Below are 17,891 nucleotides of genomic sequence, written 5' to 3'. Positions count from 1 at the left end.
ATTTTTTTTTTTTCAACCGCTATCGATGAATATTCATAAATCAAGTGTTAAATTGTTATCAGAATAATGTTCGATCCAACGAAAATAATATAATGTACCTACACCACAAAATTGTCAATGTACGAACACTGTGCACATAGATTTTTTTTTTTTTACAACTTCTGCATGTTATAATACACATAACAACTGGTAAATTAAAAAAAAAACTCGAGCGAACGATTACAGACAATGACTACGTGTATTGAACATGGCTATATCGATGAATATTTCTAAAACAAAAAGCCAGTACAGTGGGTTTGAGACCTAGTGGGCGAGAGCTGCCTGAGTTTGATAAAATCAAATTAAAAAAACGCTTCGATACGAATCTGTAAAAATACAACTATTAATAATAACTATTCGTGTTATTAGGGTGATTACGATTAGATAGTTGATCGTTTGTCTACAATATTTTGTTGCCGTTGTTACCCGTACGTATATTGTAATCAATAGCATAAAATCAAATAAATTTCAGATGCTTGTTGACTGTTGATTCACACACACACACACATTATAACCTAAAAACATACAGTTGTCAAATTCTAATTTCAACTTTTTTGGGTGTTAAAAAAAAAAAGTTACAGTATACTTAAAGCTTAACGGCTAAAATTATAAAACATGGAACATGCTTTAGCCGGCTGGCTCCCGAATAGTGATTATTAATGATCCATAATTTCCTTGCAGGAGTGGGTCACACACGCTATTTTGTGTCGTTTTTGAGTTAAGAGGCCAAGGCATGTTCCATGCTAAAAAAGTTGTCTACAGATTTTAGGATAATCGCAAATGTTATAAGCCCACTCTAGGTCTACCTTCATTCTAATTTTTAGACCTTAAGCCCTAAAGCAGGGAAGGGAAGGGTTGACAATTTTTGGCTTTAAATTTTTTTTGTTCTTTACGATTTTTCAAAAAAAATTAATTTTTAATCAAAATATTCTTATTTTTCTCGGAAATGACTGTCTTAAGTGATCACCCTGTATATAGGTTTTTCTGAGCCCAACTTTGACTAGATACTTTTAATGTGAACAGCAAAATAAATTCTGTCAGCTCCGGTCAATCGAAAAGCTGAAAATGTATACTTAAATTTTAATCACATACTTAGAAGCCACATAGTACATTTTCTCCAGTTTATAAAAAAGTATTTTCGCATATATTTTTCTAAGTCGTTTCTTTCATGTATTGAATTAATCAAATTAAAAAACAAAAGCTCACAAGGCCTCTACCACTTACCGTATCTTTAACCAAGCCCCTTTAAGTGTTGTGGGGCAAATTACTTTACCATTTACTTTGAACTTTTACTCTTGTTTCTTTATTTACTCAAGGTTTTCTCATAACACTTATATAACATTTTTTGAGCGAGCTTGTTTTGCATCATACCAATACGTTTGAATAAATATTGGGTGGTGGTAGATAAATTAAAAACCAAGTAAATATATTTCAGATACTAAATTTAATCTTGCCACAAAAAGTATGTTCTTAAATTAATACAATTTTCACTTATACCGTGTTTGTATTCGTTTGGAATTGATATATGACTTAGGTATATGTTATTATTATTTTTAATGTGTTATTTATAAAATTTACACGGCTATAAACTTTTTTTTTGTTTTAAAAAGTCACGTAGCCATAAAAAGTTGTGAAGAATACTCAAGAAAGTAATTATTGGTCAAATTATTAAATTGTACTTAATATTTAAATGCTTGTAAAAAAAATGATTAACATTAATACGCCATATTCTAAACCTATAGCTTAAAACTTTTAAAGTAAACCGTACGGATACTAAGGGGGTTTTAGAAAAGAAATTTAACCGAAAGGGATAGAATCACTTTCAAATAAAGCTTCGATGCGAATCTGTAATGGTAAAAGTACAAATATCGATAAAAAGTATTGTTGCTGAAGACAATATTTTGCTTAAAAATATGGTTGTTTGGTATTATGGTGGACACGATTAGGGTCATTTTTATAGTCATTTTGACAAATATTTATTATTAATTTTTTACATTGCAACAAACATTGTGAAAAAGTCCGCATTCACCAAAGACAATGTGTCTTTGTCCTTTGAGATAGTATATACATTTTTACGTGGCTTTTGTGGTTAGAATATTAATCTACATATTTCAGACTTTTGTAATTCATTAAACATTTTTAAAACTAAAGTATTGTCACCCATTCATATTTGCTAACTGTGAATTTAGCCGATACTTTTTAAATTTTTGCTCGTTTATACAAGTGTCCCACAAGTCACACCTTTACCCAATGTCATTAGATGTAACAAATAAAATTCAAATATAGCACACGATAAAATTATTAATAGCAAAACACATTGCTGAATTTTCAAATCCGATTTGTCTTAAAAACATATAATAATTTACAAAGTTGTGGTAAGAATTTTTTTCGAGCCTTTATTTTTTTAAAAATAATTTTATAACTCCCAGTTATGATAATACAATTAAACATAAGAAAATTAAAAAATATGAAAAGTCAAGTTTTTAAGCAGCTAAAAGAATAATTTGAGTACAAAAATGGCTTGAAATTACGAGCAGCGTATAAAAAAATCTATACATAGACAACAAAATTACTTAAAATCGTGAACAAAACTGTTTATTATGTAATATATTTAATAAATTAACAATGTTTTCGGTTAATGCAGTAATTATTTAAATATAATGACAATAGTACTAATAAATTATACAATAATTAATAAAACTGGTTTCTGAGTGTATATAAATATTATTTAACCATATGTTTTTTGATATTAATTCTTTATATCGGGAAGAAGGGATTCAATTTCATCAGAATCTGGCCGAACTTTAACAAGGTTATTTTCATTCAGTTTGTAGTAGGTAGTTTGGTCTTCGATAGAAGTTAGGATGCAAAACCAAAATAAGAGTCAACTTTGGCAACGGTTATACATGTTAATTTTATATTTGGTGAGTCTTTTGAATTTTTGTATAGTCCTATTAAATGACTAATCTGAGTAAAATTAAACCCTTTTGAATTCTTTCTTAAAACATAAAAAATTGTTTGTTTTATTTAGTGATGAGTTATGAAAATAATAGATAATATTTAAAAAGCAAGAACAAAATGCAAAGAAAAGAAAAACCATTATAACATTTTATTTAGGTTCACCAATTATACTTCTGATTAGGGGTAGTACGAAAGGATAAATCATTTTTCTTCTATTTAAATATAATGTCAATAGAACTTATAATTTTTATAATAATTATTAAAAATAAATGTTGAGTGTATATAAATTAGTTAACTATACACTTTCTGATCTTAATAATTAAAAAAAAAAAGAGATTCAATTTTCGTCAGTCTCTGACAAATGTACATCAATGTTTTTATTTTTTGGAAGAACTGGAAGAAGTAATTCAGTTTCTTTATAATCTGGGAAAAATTCCACAACGATGTTTTCAGTAGGTGGTGGTATCAGTTTGTAGTAGGTTGTTTGATTATCATTAGAAGTCAGGCAGCAATGGCCAACAGAGTCAACCTTGGCAGTTATTATAAATGTTAATTCACTTATTGAGTCGTTTGAATTTTTGTATAATCCTATTAGTTGACAAATCTGAGTAGGAGTGAAATCCTCTTCAATTTCATCTTAAAACATAAGACATTTTTTTTTAATATGCTAAAATAAGCTTAATAGTTACTAGTTTCATTTGTTGTGTTAGAAAAAACTATATCAATTAATTTTGTTACACAAATGTGTGTATACATAAATATTTACCATTTATACTTTCGATTAGGGATACTAGGTCAGGATAAATCATTTTTCTTCTTTCGATACCATCTGATATCAATTTCGTAACGCCTAAATCTGTAAAAAAAAAAAAAAAATAAATAATTAAAAACATAAGTATTAAAATATTAGTGGTTTTGGCATAATTATATTTCATTTAAAAAAACTGTAACGCAACTAGTTTATAGGCGAATTATTTACAATTGTACCTTTTCGTTCGGCGCAATTTAAACGAATAATTGTTTGTTTGACAATGTTTCTTATTTAATAAAACAATGTTTAATTTTAAGTATAAATGTAGAAGTAATATTTGAAATTAAAAAGACAAAAATAACGGAAAAACGCCAAATTATTTCAAACTATCGTTTTGAATAATGATTGAAAGGTTGATTAAAACTTTAAGCAAAAGACATAATATAGCTTTATGACTTTGAACTCAAATTGCATAGTTCTAGTTTATGTTTCGTGTAAAGTAATAATAATTTTTCACAAATTTTCGGATAACAATATGTTAGTTTTATATTTACATATGCTTCGTATATTTCTGTGTAAAGTGTAATAAATGTATGAAATATATTAAGATGATTACCTCGAGAAGTATGAGTTTCAAATGCATATTCTGAAATTAAAACGAAAAAGTTGTATACAAAATAAACACCTAATAACTGACTGAAAATTATTCCAAATTTAAAATTGTTTACTGACAACGAGTATTACTTTAACAGCAAATTTTCAAAGAACACTATTTTTGGCATACTTATAAAGTGTTAAGCCAAAAACTTTGGACGACAATCATCATTTATTAAAGAGGATGAAGTGGATTGTTCATTTTAAATTCGAGAAACCAATCGAAGTAATATTGATTACCTCAAAATAATTTCGATTGATAATTTTTCTAAATAAGGTCATTTACGATTATTGATTAAATGCGTGTTTACCTACGGTATAATCGAGAGCTGTAACAAAAACACATAAAATAATTATTTTCATTAAGTAAAAACAATTTTTTATTTTTTAAACCTATAAGAGATAGCCACTTTACATTTGAGATTGCTTAGACAACTCAGATTACTCAACTAAAATAACATAAAAACCCCAAATTATTTTAAACTAACGATTTGAATAATATTTCAAACGACCATCAAAACTTTAAGCAAAAGCCTTTTTTAAGTAATTATTAATTTTGACAAATTTCTGGATAACAATATGTTAGTTTTATATTTACCTATGGCTTCTAATATTTCTGTTTGCAAAATATTCTGATATTCCATGCATTCTAAAATTCAGTTGAATTCAAATATTTAATATAAATATATACATGTATATAATAATATATATATATATATATATATTTATTATTATATACAACTCTGTATAAAGCGTAATAAATATATGAAATATTTAAAGATGATTACTATTAAGGTCTTGAAATTCTTCTGCAAAATCTGTAATTATAATGAACAAATTTTATACTTACTGATAACAAACAAATATGTGGAACTAATTCCATAAAATCCAATAAAAATGATTACCCGGCCCAGTCAACATATAAGCCAATTTTTCTACAACATAACACAAATATATAATTAATTAAAAATGTATCAATTTACTGTTGTAATTAAACAGCTGAGTAGAAAACAGGTAAAATTAAAAAAAAAAACTGATATAATAATATTGTAACCGAATGGAAACATATACTGTAGGATAATATTTTATTGAAACTTTATAAGTTATAATATAATTCCTATAAAGATTATAAATTAAATAAACAGTTTTCATTAATTATCCATAAGTTGGGTCTTTTTTAATTTAAATAAGATGTATACAGTCATACAATAAGCATATAGGATAAGTGTAAAAAGAAATTACATGAATAAAGTTGGGTTAAGGAATATTATCCTTTTTCCACTCTGCTGTTCAATTGTACATTAAACGATTTATTAGTATTAGTTTTTTTTTGTCATAAAATTACCCATCGTATATTTATTTTTAAGAAGAATTCGTTTGATTATATACTCAATTGGAGTATAGACTCTTACATTCCAGACTGGATCAGCTTTCACAGCTATAAAAAAAGTTTTAAATTAAATCCCAACAAAAATCTTTGAAATAAGAGAAAACGATGCTTTGACCAGTATATTTATTTTAAGTATATTTACGTTCTTGTTTAGAAGCATACTCGATGTATTTGTCTATAATATATTATGAAAAAATACGTATGAACACATTAATACTTAAATAGTTATTTAGTATGAAAACAATAATTTTACTGACTTGTAGTGGAAACCAAATTTACATAATCCTCTGTAGAAAAATTTAAATAAAACATGTTTTTTTTTAAATTTTAATTACTTGGAATAATTGTGTTTAAAAATAACTTACGTATTAATTCTGCCAAAACATTTACAATTGCAAATGACAATAAAAACCAGTAAAGATTCATTTTTGTCTGTAAATCAGAATAACATAAAAGCATTAGACAAAGACGATAATTATTAAAAACTATTAGCTCTGATCCAGAGCTGAGAAAATATAGTTTTTATAGTGTTTTTTATTTGTATATATATTTTTTTGTTACTAGATCACTATGAAGAGCCTTTATAATACTAAAAATGGAACAAGTTTATTTCTTTGACATTAAAATCGACGATAACACCAATTCAATTTACATTTTTTTAAATTACAGCACACCATATTATTTTGATAGTATTAAAAAAAATATTTTCCCCATAAGTTTGAGTATAATTTGAATATATTTAAAAAAGTTATATTGAAGTTAAATTATACTTATATTATTAATTGGAACTGATCTATCGGTTAAAAAAATATCAAAATCCTGCTACGATAGTTAAAAAATAGAAAATTTAAAAACGTTATAAAAAGTATATGAAAAGCGTAAAACTTACTGCAGTCTATGTTGATAGTTTTCTTGCAAATAGTCGATGAGCTTATATTATACCGACCAATATTGCCTTTGTGGCTCATAAAACAGCTATGTAAACATAAAGGTATGTTAATATTAATTTATTGTAAATAATGACGATATTTTAAACAAAAGTCACATAAAAAAACCGCCATAGTACTAAAAAGAAGAGATGAACTTGTGTTCACTATAGTATAGGGAAAACACATCGCTTAAATTCGAATTGGCGTTTATACCGCCGATTGTCTTAAATTATATACCGATTTGTCATTTAGTCCTAAAATTATTTAAACAGCTATGCATGTATTTATTTTTAATTAAAAAAAAAAAAAATCACACCAACATAAGTTTTTTAAATTAATCCTATACTGAGCAAATCAAACAAAAACGATCATGTTCATTATTACTAATAAAAAAAAATGTTTTAGAAAAATAAATTAAAACATTGTATTTATTTAAAAAGAAATTTAAACCTCGGTCATTGTACCTCTGGCATTTACACACACACACACACACACACACACACACACACACACACACACACATACACACATACACATACATACATACATACATACATATTATATATATAAATATAATATGTATAAACTATATAATATAACGCGGTATTGTTTTATTTATTTAAATATATATTTATATAGGTTTTTGCTACTAAATTATACTAGAATACTATGGTTATTTGTTATTCTTTATTCGAGTAGTTTTTAATTAGAGTGATAATGTGCGAACAAAAGAGAATATGCTTAATACGAATTTGCACAATTATTATGTTAGTAAAAAAGTATTTTCTATTTTATACCATACAAATCAGGTACTTGAATTCGTAATTGGAATTAAACGATAAAATACTGGCGTTTTGACCATTCTTGGTTATTAACAAGTATGACAGAGTTGGTGGAAAAATTAATAATATGTTAAGACCAAAAGCAAAAGCATTTTCGGTTCATTGTGTCGCAGCTGAAAACCCGTTATTCGAGCTCATTCGTCGGAAAATATCTTTTGAATACTAATCGGCCGACTGAAAGTTTCAATCGAATCGAAAAGTTGAAAAATTTAATATAAATTCTCGGAAAGTCATTAACATTGAATTAAATTAGAAAACAAACCGTTTATGCGGAATTAGGAGCGGGCTTATTTCGCCCGCCCTCTATAATTTTCTTCCGGAGGCGTTGAGTTTTCTCGATAATCTTGAAATATTTTTATTCGCCTCGTTTAAGTACGATAAATCCTTTTAAGTCGAATAATTTGTTGACGCGAGTTACAACGCAAAAGGGCGCGAATTAGGATTATTATCATCGCAGCGAATAGCCGTTTTGTTCTTGTGTTATTGTGAAAGATACCAAAGTTCAAAAATTTAAGACGGGATTTATTTCCTCTCGTTCTAAATTTTTATTCGGAGTACCACCACTGGATGTCTTCTCCAATCAAGCCATCAAGTAAAATTATATTATGTCTACTTTATCATTTACCCTTACAAATTGTATATAGATTGTGTAATATAAATTAAAAATTGTTTTAATAACTTTAAAAGTAGTTATCCAAAACTGGTTATCGACCTGTCAAATTTTTCAGCAAATTAAACGTTTCAAAAGTTGATAGAGACCTGTAGAATACTAAAAAAAGGTAAATATTTATTTATTTTATAATATTGTAAAATAACATATACAAAAATGTTTTCATAAAGAAACATTACAAAATCGCAATTATCGTAAGATAGTTAGTATCTTATCTTTAATGAATCACCTTATAGTAATATGTAAATTTTTAATTGAAAACGGCGAAAAACGGACAAACGTGGAGGAAGTTCGATAGTTTAGTTTCAGGTCAACAAATGCTGTGGATAATAAAAAAATTGGTATAACAATAAAACCGTTTGACCGGGTTGCTGTTTTAACTTAGTCCAAGTTCTTTTTAACATAAATCAATAGACAAAAGGTAAACTTATCTATGAACGTTAGTCAACACCTAATCACTGCCCACCCCTTATTGTACACATAGCACTAAATACAGGTTGTTCAAAAAGTTTGGAAGCCACTTTTGATTTCTTTATATTTTGATTTTTTAATGTTATTAGGTGTAACATTTTTTGAAATATTCGGTTAGCAGTTAATATTTTGAAAATAAGCTTTTACTTGAAACTGTAAAATTATTACCTATCAACATCTAAAAGTCAGAATATAAAAAAAAAATCAAAAGCTGGTCTGAAAGTCGAGGGTTTCCAAATATTTTAAACACCCTGTATATCATAACATCTACTTAATATAACTTATCATGTTTATGATATGGAACTTAGTCGTCACCTACGTTTTGTACTTAAGTGATAATACAAAACGGAGGCGTCTAAAAGGATATAACACATTAAAGGGGCGCAATAGGGGTGAAGAAATTGAGGGTGCCAACCCCCGACACTATTTTAATCATTGCTACGGTTGAGACCTTAACAGGGTGGCGTAAACTTGTTTTTATTTTAGTATGTTCTTGAAAAACAGTAACAATAAAAAAAGGGTTCTCAGACCTTAATGTGATTAAATATATTACAAGTAATGACATATTATTATAATTACAGGGACTCTAGGCTTTTCCCTTCTCAAAGTGTCGCTATACTCTGCCTCAGACGTTTATTTGTTATTTCGGTTCTGGTTCGTATTCGGGATTTCAAAAAAGTAATAGTTATTGTAAGACAATTTTTTTAAATTAAATTGAATTTATCAACTTTTTTCAAGATTTAGTTGCTATTAAAATTCAATGAAATTCATATATTTTTTTTAAACATTTTTATACCATGACAAAGTTATTAGGATTAAAACTTTTATTGAATTTTACGTTTTCGTTAGTTCAACTTGACTCATCTGACGTGGACACCTAAGTATGAAATGGTTCTATTTTAAAATATTTAATTACATTTTAAGCATAAATTTAAATATTGAAATTTTTCTTTTCTAGTTTCTAAACGCGCTAGATGACCATTATACACACAATGATATTATCATTACACAGTATAGTATAATATATTTTGTGTATTTTTAACTATACGACCATTACTGGTGGGTCCGCCGTCGGTGTCGATTTAATGGACTTAACGGCACTCTGCGAGTCCCGTGGGATCGACGGATGTCCATCAAAATCCTTGTTATCCCCAAGGCTTCTAACGCGCATAACCACCGCTTAATGAAACACCACTAGGTACTACAACAGCAGCAGACGATTTAGATTTCCAACGCTTCCGTCGAGAATGAGCCCTAGGGTGCGGATAGGCTACAGCCCCGGGGGAGGGGCAACTTATCGTCGAAAAATTTGTTTTGCCTAAAATAAAACCTGGTTACGAATGGCAGAGACGAGATGCGGCAAAAAAAAAATTAACAATAATGCCAATGCGGAGGGTTTAAACAGTGGGATTAAAGGTGATAGCCAAAAAAGGTCCGAGACGGGGTGGTTTGCAATTCGGCAAAGTTTTTGGGTAGAAGAATAATGTTTTATTTTTGTATTTTTTTTTTTTGCGTCGTTGTCGTTGTTCATTTTATGTTTGTCTATCGGCGAACTGGCGTATTATGTCATACCGTTGACGGACCCCTAAGGGCTAAGCGTGTTACCGTTCATTCCTTTTAACCCACAATAACAATTTACTATAACCCATATTGTTACGCTGTACACCGTGTATACTTATTATGCCTTGGGTTTTTTTAGGGGTCGCAAATCCCCCAACACTGTAAAATATAATGTGTTACACACCAGACAGCGTTAAATTGTTTCGAATATTGGATTATACCGTGTACATATTATATAAATCTGCGGCAACATGGCAGAATTTGATAATTCACTTTTGTCAATTTTGGTGAAAAAATTATACTGATATATTTTTAAATATCGTATGCCTGAGTGCTTTTGTCAAGCTATTGTTGCCAATACGGAAGCTAAAAACATTAATTGTATTTTGTCGAAAGTTGGAATCTTCAGTTATAAGCTTTTGCCACTATCACTGATAATATACGATAAATATATGTAGTGTTGAACATTACTGAAGCTTATGTCATCTGAACAAACTTAACAAATATTGTATCATATTATAATATTTCAAACAAATGTATTTTACGAGCTAATGCATTTTTTTCAACGTTTGGCCAGGAATGACAACGAAGGTTGACTTTGCTGGTCATGCTTATTTTTGAGATTATTGCCAAAAACGAAAGAAAAAAATTGTGTACAACACTCAATTTTAAAGTTGCAAGCAAAACCATTGTCAAAATTTTCTGTTTTTAATTTTGAGTTTCTAATACTAAACACAAGAAAATAGGAATTATTATTATTAATAATCTTAATATCTTTCATTTCAAACGTGTAATACTGTATTGAAATATTGAACGAAATATGCATGAGATAATACATATGTACTTACCAAATGTTGGGATATTTTTGTTTGCATAAAAGTACCAGACCAATACAAGTATAGCATTCATTATGGTGTGTAACAAGTAATTGGGAGACGGTTCTGACGACGTCGCGTGACTAAAATATTTCCAACTCCTGTCCGTGTAGTAATTCAACCTTATCTGCTTATATGCTTTGTATAATAGATACCATTCAAACACTCGATAAATGTATTAATTAGTAACCATTGGATCCGATATCGGTTCAAAGAGTTCCTCTTAAGGTGAACACGTCTGTAATCTATACTTTAATATTGCAAATGCAAATGTTTAGATGTAGCGATGGTGAAGATAGTGAGTACTGATTTTTCAGTTAGTCATGTCCAACGATGCCGAATTACAAGCTGTAAAACATTTTTTTTTTATACTGTAAAGCTAAAACCCTATAAATTCAGTAGGTAATACTATACGAATAAAGAATATGTAACATTTATTTTAGGGTTAAAATAGTGTAATGAAAAATGTAGTAGTAGGATTAATATTAATGATTATCCTAATAGTTTGTATTGAAACGAATAAATCTGATGTCGAAACTAAATGTTATTTATGTAATATAATATAATTATGTGTACAATATGTTTTTTGGATACTTTAACAATATTAACGTTGTTATATTTATATAACCTTAAATAGGTTCTAATTTGTCAAAGCAAAAAAGAGATACCTAATTAGCATTTTTTTTCTACTAAAAATTACTTAAAAGATGCTGTTTTAACGAGCTCTGTTGTTTTAAAAAGAGATTTTAATCTAAGAAGCAACTACACTAATTGTATAGTATGTATGCAGTGTGTATATTGTACAATTTAAAGTTTGTAAAAAAGGATTAGCAACCGGATATAATAACTACTAATCAGGGTTTTTATTTTTATAACAGGGGTTTCTAAATACCTACATATTTAAAAACTGTAGGAAAATAACAGCATTTTCCAAATATTTGTTTTCTGTTTTGTATTAACTTTTATAATCTCTAAAAATATGGTGTTACGGCAGAAGTTACAAATAAGAATATGAAATTAGTTAAATAAAAAATATTATTAACTTAGCATTGTATCCTAAAACAGTTTAGATATTTGAGTGTTCATCTAAGATATCAATTTACAATTTCCCACTGTCTTCAACATGATAGCTTAACAGTGTTTAAACTTATAAAAAATAAAAAGTCAACTAAACAAAATTATTTTAAAGTTAAATTATGCCTTTTGGAACGAAAGAAAATATTGTTCCTGGAATGAAACGTTTATATCGCTCCAAAAAGCATCACTTAACTTAAAAAAATAATGATTTAATACTTTTTTTTTGTACAAATTTAAATTCAGTTAGCTTTTTATCAGAACATCATATACCTACAATTATTTATTTATATCAGTATTTATTGTAATTATAACAAATAATGTAAATTTTGCCTTGGAACGTTTTTACTCTCTGTAAAAATACTCTGCTATTTCTCGTTAGGTCATTATTTTATTTTGCGTTTGATATTTATTAATGACAATCGAGGGTTCGAGGTCGTATTAGTGTATACTACTTACGTGATTAATAAAATATATGATTTCTTTTATCCGATACACGCAGCACATCAAGTCGGTTTGGCCTTACATATTTTATTGTGCAAAACCCTTACGCGTTTTCACGATAAAAATAATTTCCACAATATCTATGTATATATTTATATATTTTATATATAATATACATAAATAAACCCAAGGTTTTGTGGATTCTATTTTAGCGCATGTAAGTACTTGGGACGACGAGGATTTCTTAATTGTCATTTTTCACTCGACCGAAAACCGTAGACAAACCAGTGTGTTGAACATTTCAGAACCGGATTTAGCATAGCAGTCGATGGTAGTGGGACTCAATGAACCTACGCAGCTTAGTACTTACGCGGATTATTATTTATTTATTTTTAAATAATATACATTCGAATCAAGTGGTAATGTTTCACAGTCGGCTCGACCCTTCTGAGCGGATCCGATTTAAGAGCTATTACACGGTAATCCCAGTACTGTATTCTGGCATAAGCACATGATTATGTTTCTTTGACCTCGTCGCCGGCCTGTATGTTAACAGCGGTATACCACGCCGTTTTTTTTTACTAAAGTCAAAATTGTTTTCCAAAAGGCATTTATTATACACTGTCGGCGGCGGCGGCGGCGGTCTTTTGACCGGCTCTCGTCCCCTCTGGCCGGTCGTTTTTAACATTTGTTTCGGCGCTGTCACCGGTGACGCGAGCTCTTCGCAAAGGAATTACTCGCATCCCCCACGGCTGACTCTGCCACGACCCCTCGTAGGTTTTCCGGACGGCCAAAGTCCAAATCGAATTACTCGACGGACGGACCGAGAAATTTTGATAAATTAGTCGCCGCCAAACAAGATAAGAACAAAAGACTCGGGCTTAATTTTCGTACACCGGCCACGTTGCAATTTGTCAGTGTTTCGTTCGGAATCGCCCACGAAAGTTTACCCTAAGTTTTGAAGAACGCGGTTAAGTCGTGTGTGTGTGTGTGTGAACATGTTCAGCCAAAGGCATTTCTTTCCGTTGCCCTTAACGTCGTGGCTTGACCGGTATAGCAATAATATACACGTCGGGTATTTTTTTCCCCCTATCCGTTTCATTTGCACGTCTCGTCTCAAAGGTATTGCGCGTTTCCACTGCGGAAAAGCAAGAGTGCCCCGGCTATTATGATGGTAGGTTGATCAAACAGCTAGAAAAAAAAATACCTCGTTCGTCGTGTTGTACAATTGCCGCGCAGAGTAGGTCTTGGAAATCAACAAAAGTCTGAAAATTTACAATGCCACTTGAACCCTTTGGAAACCTCTTGAATTTGGCCTAAAGTCCTTAAAAACCCCTTAATGTTCTTAAAATAAATCCTTTTGGTGCTTATCCGTTTTCAACCGATAATTTAAAAAATCAGCGATTGTTCATAACTTCCAGTTAATGTAAAAAATTCCGAAAATGTAAATATTTGATATCACTTTTTCGACAGTAATCGAATTTCTTAAATGTTGTTTTAATATTTCATTAAAACTGTATATATTTTCAATATTTTTAGTAATATCAAAACAATATTCGTAATAAATTACATTTCTGGTTCAAAAATGACAATAAAATATTCTGCCAGCTGATCCGTAGAATTACAATACGCCTATATTTGCTGTAATAGGTCCAACGTTTATGAAAAAGCTATTGATTGAAAAAGGCCTTTACGCCTTGAAACTAAAAGAGGACCATACTCACTTATCGCAAACCAACGCAAACAATCTTTAAAGTTTTATATTCTCAGTAAAACTATGTGTTAAACTTACAATTTTGTCGTGGGAGTACCATTTTTGTATGCACATGAAATGTGTTTTAATTTACATGTTTGGTACCAAAAGTTTACATTGGGCATTATAGACTCAAGGTACAACAAATGTTTATTCAAAGTGTTCCGGAATTCAATGTCGCACTTCACGATTGTAAAAATAGATTTCTGTAAAAAGTTTTCTCGTTTCAAAATTTTGGATTTTATCGAATCAATTTTTTAAATGATATAAACAAAAAAAGGTTCCATGATATTATTATTCATAAAAGTTTCTTGCAAATTACCTCAACATTTAGATACATATTTTAGACTAATGCTGTGCTATTCCAAACAAGTCTTAATTATATTTCCCTACTTACAGTAAATATTTTTTAAGTTTAATGGAGAGAAACGGTATAATCATCAACATTCTTTTTAAAAAAAAAAAAATGATCTATTTGATTTCAAAAGAGAATATTCGACAGAAAAAATTATCATTATCATAATTATTTTACGAATAAATTCGGAAAAGCTTTAATTTTTGAAATAGGAACTAATATAGTTGTTACTCGAATTTGTGAGTTGGTATCAAAACGAATTGGTTTCGTTGAACCCACGACGAAATAACCAATCCGTGTGTATTTTGAATATAATATGAACACTTCGTTTAACACATTGCTCGCGATTGTGTTTTTCTGCTGCGTGGTCACACTGACGTTTGCATTCCTCATTGTTACAACCGCCTTCCTGGGCAGACTAGACCCCATTTGTTACTGTGGCAGATGATCTCTTCATTTTTTTGCTCTGCGCTTTCCGCTGGTAACGACGTTTTGCCCGGGGGCGAGAAACCGAGTATCGTTTTCGAGTGTCTTCCCCCGCCCCCGCCCCCCTTTGCCGGCTCTGTCCGGAATTATTATAATAATAATAATATGATTAATAGCCCGACCGGGATAATCTGATTACGGGCGACCGAGTTTTTAAAAAAAAAAAAGTTCCAATCGCCCGTAGAAGGTTTCGCGACAGTGTTGTTCGCCGACGCTTTGTTTGTAGGTTAATTTTAATATTTTTTTTTTCCCTCGACGTCACCGCTTGTTTTTTCGACCGAAAAAATAAAAGCTTTCATAATGATAGTGCCGCCGAGGGAGTATAACTTTCCTTACCCGAACGCGCCACCGCTCGCGGTTCAGTTTTTCTCCGAACCCATTACCCATTTGCCCAGCACTTTATCCACAGATAATAATTATGTTGGAAACGAGACGACCTCTCGCGCCAGTAGGTGTACTCGTAGTCCTTTTCGTGGCCGGGGCTGCTCTATTTCGGTTACAAGACGACCCGCATTGAAAACTAATCAAGCTGACGGAAATCGATTCTAAAAAATCGGTATACAACGCACATCTGGGAGTTTATTTCTTTTATTTGTTTTTCTCAATAGACAACTCGAGTGTCTACAAGAGATAAATTATGTACACCTTGTAAATATTGTTATTGCGCTTATGAATTATACATATAGGTGGTATGTATATATATATATTGCACGCGTAATAAAATCTAAAATTCAATGTAATTTCAAATGTAAGCTAATTCGATTTGCTGGCGTTCGTTTTTCGTTTGTATACAATGTTTTGAAAATGAATTATCTTTAGATTGCCAAAAGAAACGACCCAAATGAAATAATTCCAGTAACATTTTTACTGTTCCTAACATAAAAGACAGGGCGGTAGATCCCGAGAGAACGGTATGCATTTTTGTTGTTGTAAACTGCCAAAGAAACGCGTTTAAACATGTGTGAACTGCAAAATCACTATTTCAACAGTGCTACGTGTATAGTACGGGAACATGTCTGGATAATTTAGGCGATAGATGAAAAAAAATTTAATATCGTCCAAAGGTGTGTATTGTTGTATTTATGTACAGAGGATTTTCGTTATTATTTTTAGTGCTCGTTTAAACCCAATATTGTAGTACGTCGAGGTGGTGTTCGCGTAAAAAGTTATTGCCTCTGCCGGCGTGGTCGTGTTTGCTGGTTACCATCATAAATCACGAAAAATTATTATTAGACTTCTGTGCTTTCGGGGCTAGGTGTTGAAACTCGGGGCCGCGGTTTTTAATTGTTTTCCGTTCCCCCGTTTCGACTTGTACTTTTAGCGGGTAATACAATATATTATACCTATATACCTATTGTAAATAGTAATATATTGCATGCAACCCTCTTAAAAACGGTACACGGGGGGTATAATGATAACCCGCGGTAATCGGCTTAAGTGTGTTCGAGTGTGACTGATAAAAATTTCATTCGGCCGAAAATATCGCGTAGCAGACGATGGTGGTTTTTAAGTAGTTTTCGCGACCCCACCCGATGTACGGTGGTCGGCAATTCGTCCCCCCCCCCCAAAAAAAAAGGGAAATCCGATAAAACCGCACATGTACCGATGCAGTGTAATAATGGGTTTATTCTGCATAATCTCGGTGCAAAACACACCATGTGTTCGCGTCTGGTTGTTATTGAAAACGTGGGGGCGGAGCAGTCACCCGGGCGGTAGCATAAAAAGGAAAAGCAAGGGTTGATGCCATTTTTTTAGTCGTGAGCTATTGTCTTTAAAAAAAATAAAAAAATTAAAATCTCGCAGGGACCTATAGCAGCCAGCTTTTGTGCGTGTTTATTGGAAAGGAAAAACACAATTTATATTATTCCGTGAACCCGTGGACAATAGTTGTTTAAAACTAAAAAAAAAAACAGCCATGGATTTCGGCGACTCTTTTTTTCAGCAGTCTTCTAATACCCACAGTACTGTAAAATATTGATGTGTATTATCTACATAAAATAAATACGACCGGCGGTAATTGAAATGTTTGATAGGGCGTTTAGTATAATATTTCGGATGTATCCAATGTCCGGCTCGCGTTCAAAATTCACGTGGTCTAATCCTACCGACTGCGCCATGTATGTTTTGTACGAATTACATAATATACAAGAATTATACTCGAACAACAAAATGTACTAACTATATTACGCAGCCGAGCTACGGCTAACTTAGATTCGCAAAATATATTTTATTACAATGACCGTCATCGGCTGAGCGTGACCATAAAATAAACATGATACACAACAATTAACATAATATAATAATAAGTAATAACATAGTAAAACATATAGTCTAGCGGCAATGACCGATTGGATTTGGATTAGATATCCCTTCAATAATGATCTCTTTTTTTTTTTTTTCTATTTCCGAGTCATGTAACAAAACAACGTACACATAGTCTATATCGTATATATTGTATACTGTACACTTTGTACATACTATACATGTGTAAGTATAATTCGGAGGCGCCCTCGTCACACCGACCGCGCCGCAATGTTTAATGCCGCCTATGTGCGACCGCCGTAGATGGCGGCGTTTGTTCGCTGAGATATTATTTCCACTGCGAAAGACACACGGACAATATGTATATATATATAT

General features: G+C 30.7%; 2 protein-coding genes across 7 annotated transcripts in view; one reads left to right on the top strand and one right to left on the bottom strand.

The window, feature by feature from the left end:
* Positions 1–17,891, top strand: part of LOC126841905 (uncharacterized) — a 158,185-nt gene that overhangs the window by 13,878 nt on the left and 126,416 nt on the right. The window lies entirely within an intron of this gene.
* Positions 2,613–6,813, bottom strand: LOC126841912 (uncharacterized). Of its 2 annotated transcripts, none has more exons than XM_050578706.1 (12): positions 6,685–6,813; positions 6,161–6,227; positions 6,053–6,082; positions 5,938–5,970; positions 5,751–5,843; positions 5,311–5,340; positions 5,194–5,223; positions 5,004–5,054; positions 4,717–4,734; positions 4,368–4,397; positions 3,767–3,856; positions 2,613–3,636 (listed from the first exon to the last, which is right to left on the bottom strand). In XM_050578706.1, the coding sequence occupies exons 2-12, from the start codon at positions 6,219–6,221 to the stop codon at positions 3,338–3,340; spliced, it is 765 nt and encodes a 254-aa protein (XP_050434663.1). In that variant the 5' UTR covers positions 6,222–6,227; positions 6,685–6,813; the 3' UTR covers positions 2,613–3,337. The 2 variants fall into 2 exon arrangements, with proteins under 2 accessions (XP_050434663.1, XP_050434664.1); XM_050578707.1 differs by lacking the exon at positions 6,685–6,813 and adding an exon at positions 6,448–6,626.

The sequence above is a fragment of the Adelges cooleyi genome, unplaced genomic scaffold (genome assembly GCF_023614345.1).
Source record: "Adelges cooleyi isolate 19-005CV unplaced genomic scaffold, UGA_ACOO_1.1 ACOO_flye_CR_arks_rails_tigmint_CR_PRNA_41, whole genome shotgun sequence".
In the NCBI taxonomy this organism is placed as follows: Eukaryota; Metazoa; Arthropoda; class Insecta; order Hemiptera; family Adelgidae; genus Adelges; species Adelges cooleyi.
The sequence above is the reverse complement of the archived record's forward strand: the minus strand, read 5'-3'. Positions and strand labels throughout refer to the sequence as shown.

Excerpts from the sequence above, each read along its gene's own strand:
- LOC126841912 (XM_050578706.1), bottom strand. The coding sequence starts at position 6,221 with ATGAATCTTTACTGGTTTTTATTGTCATTTGCAATTGTAAATGTTTTG. Across the intron at positions 5,971-6,052 it reads AAATTTGGTTTCCACTACAA|ACAAATACATCGAGTATGCT; the intron begins GTCAGTAAAATT and ends AATATATTATAG. Across the intron at positions 5,844-5,937 it reads GTATGCTTCTAAACAAGAAC|CTGTGAAAGCTGATCCAGTC; the intron begins GTAAATATACTT and ends CTTTTTTTATAG.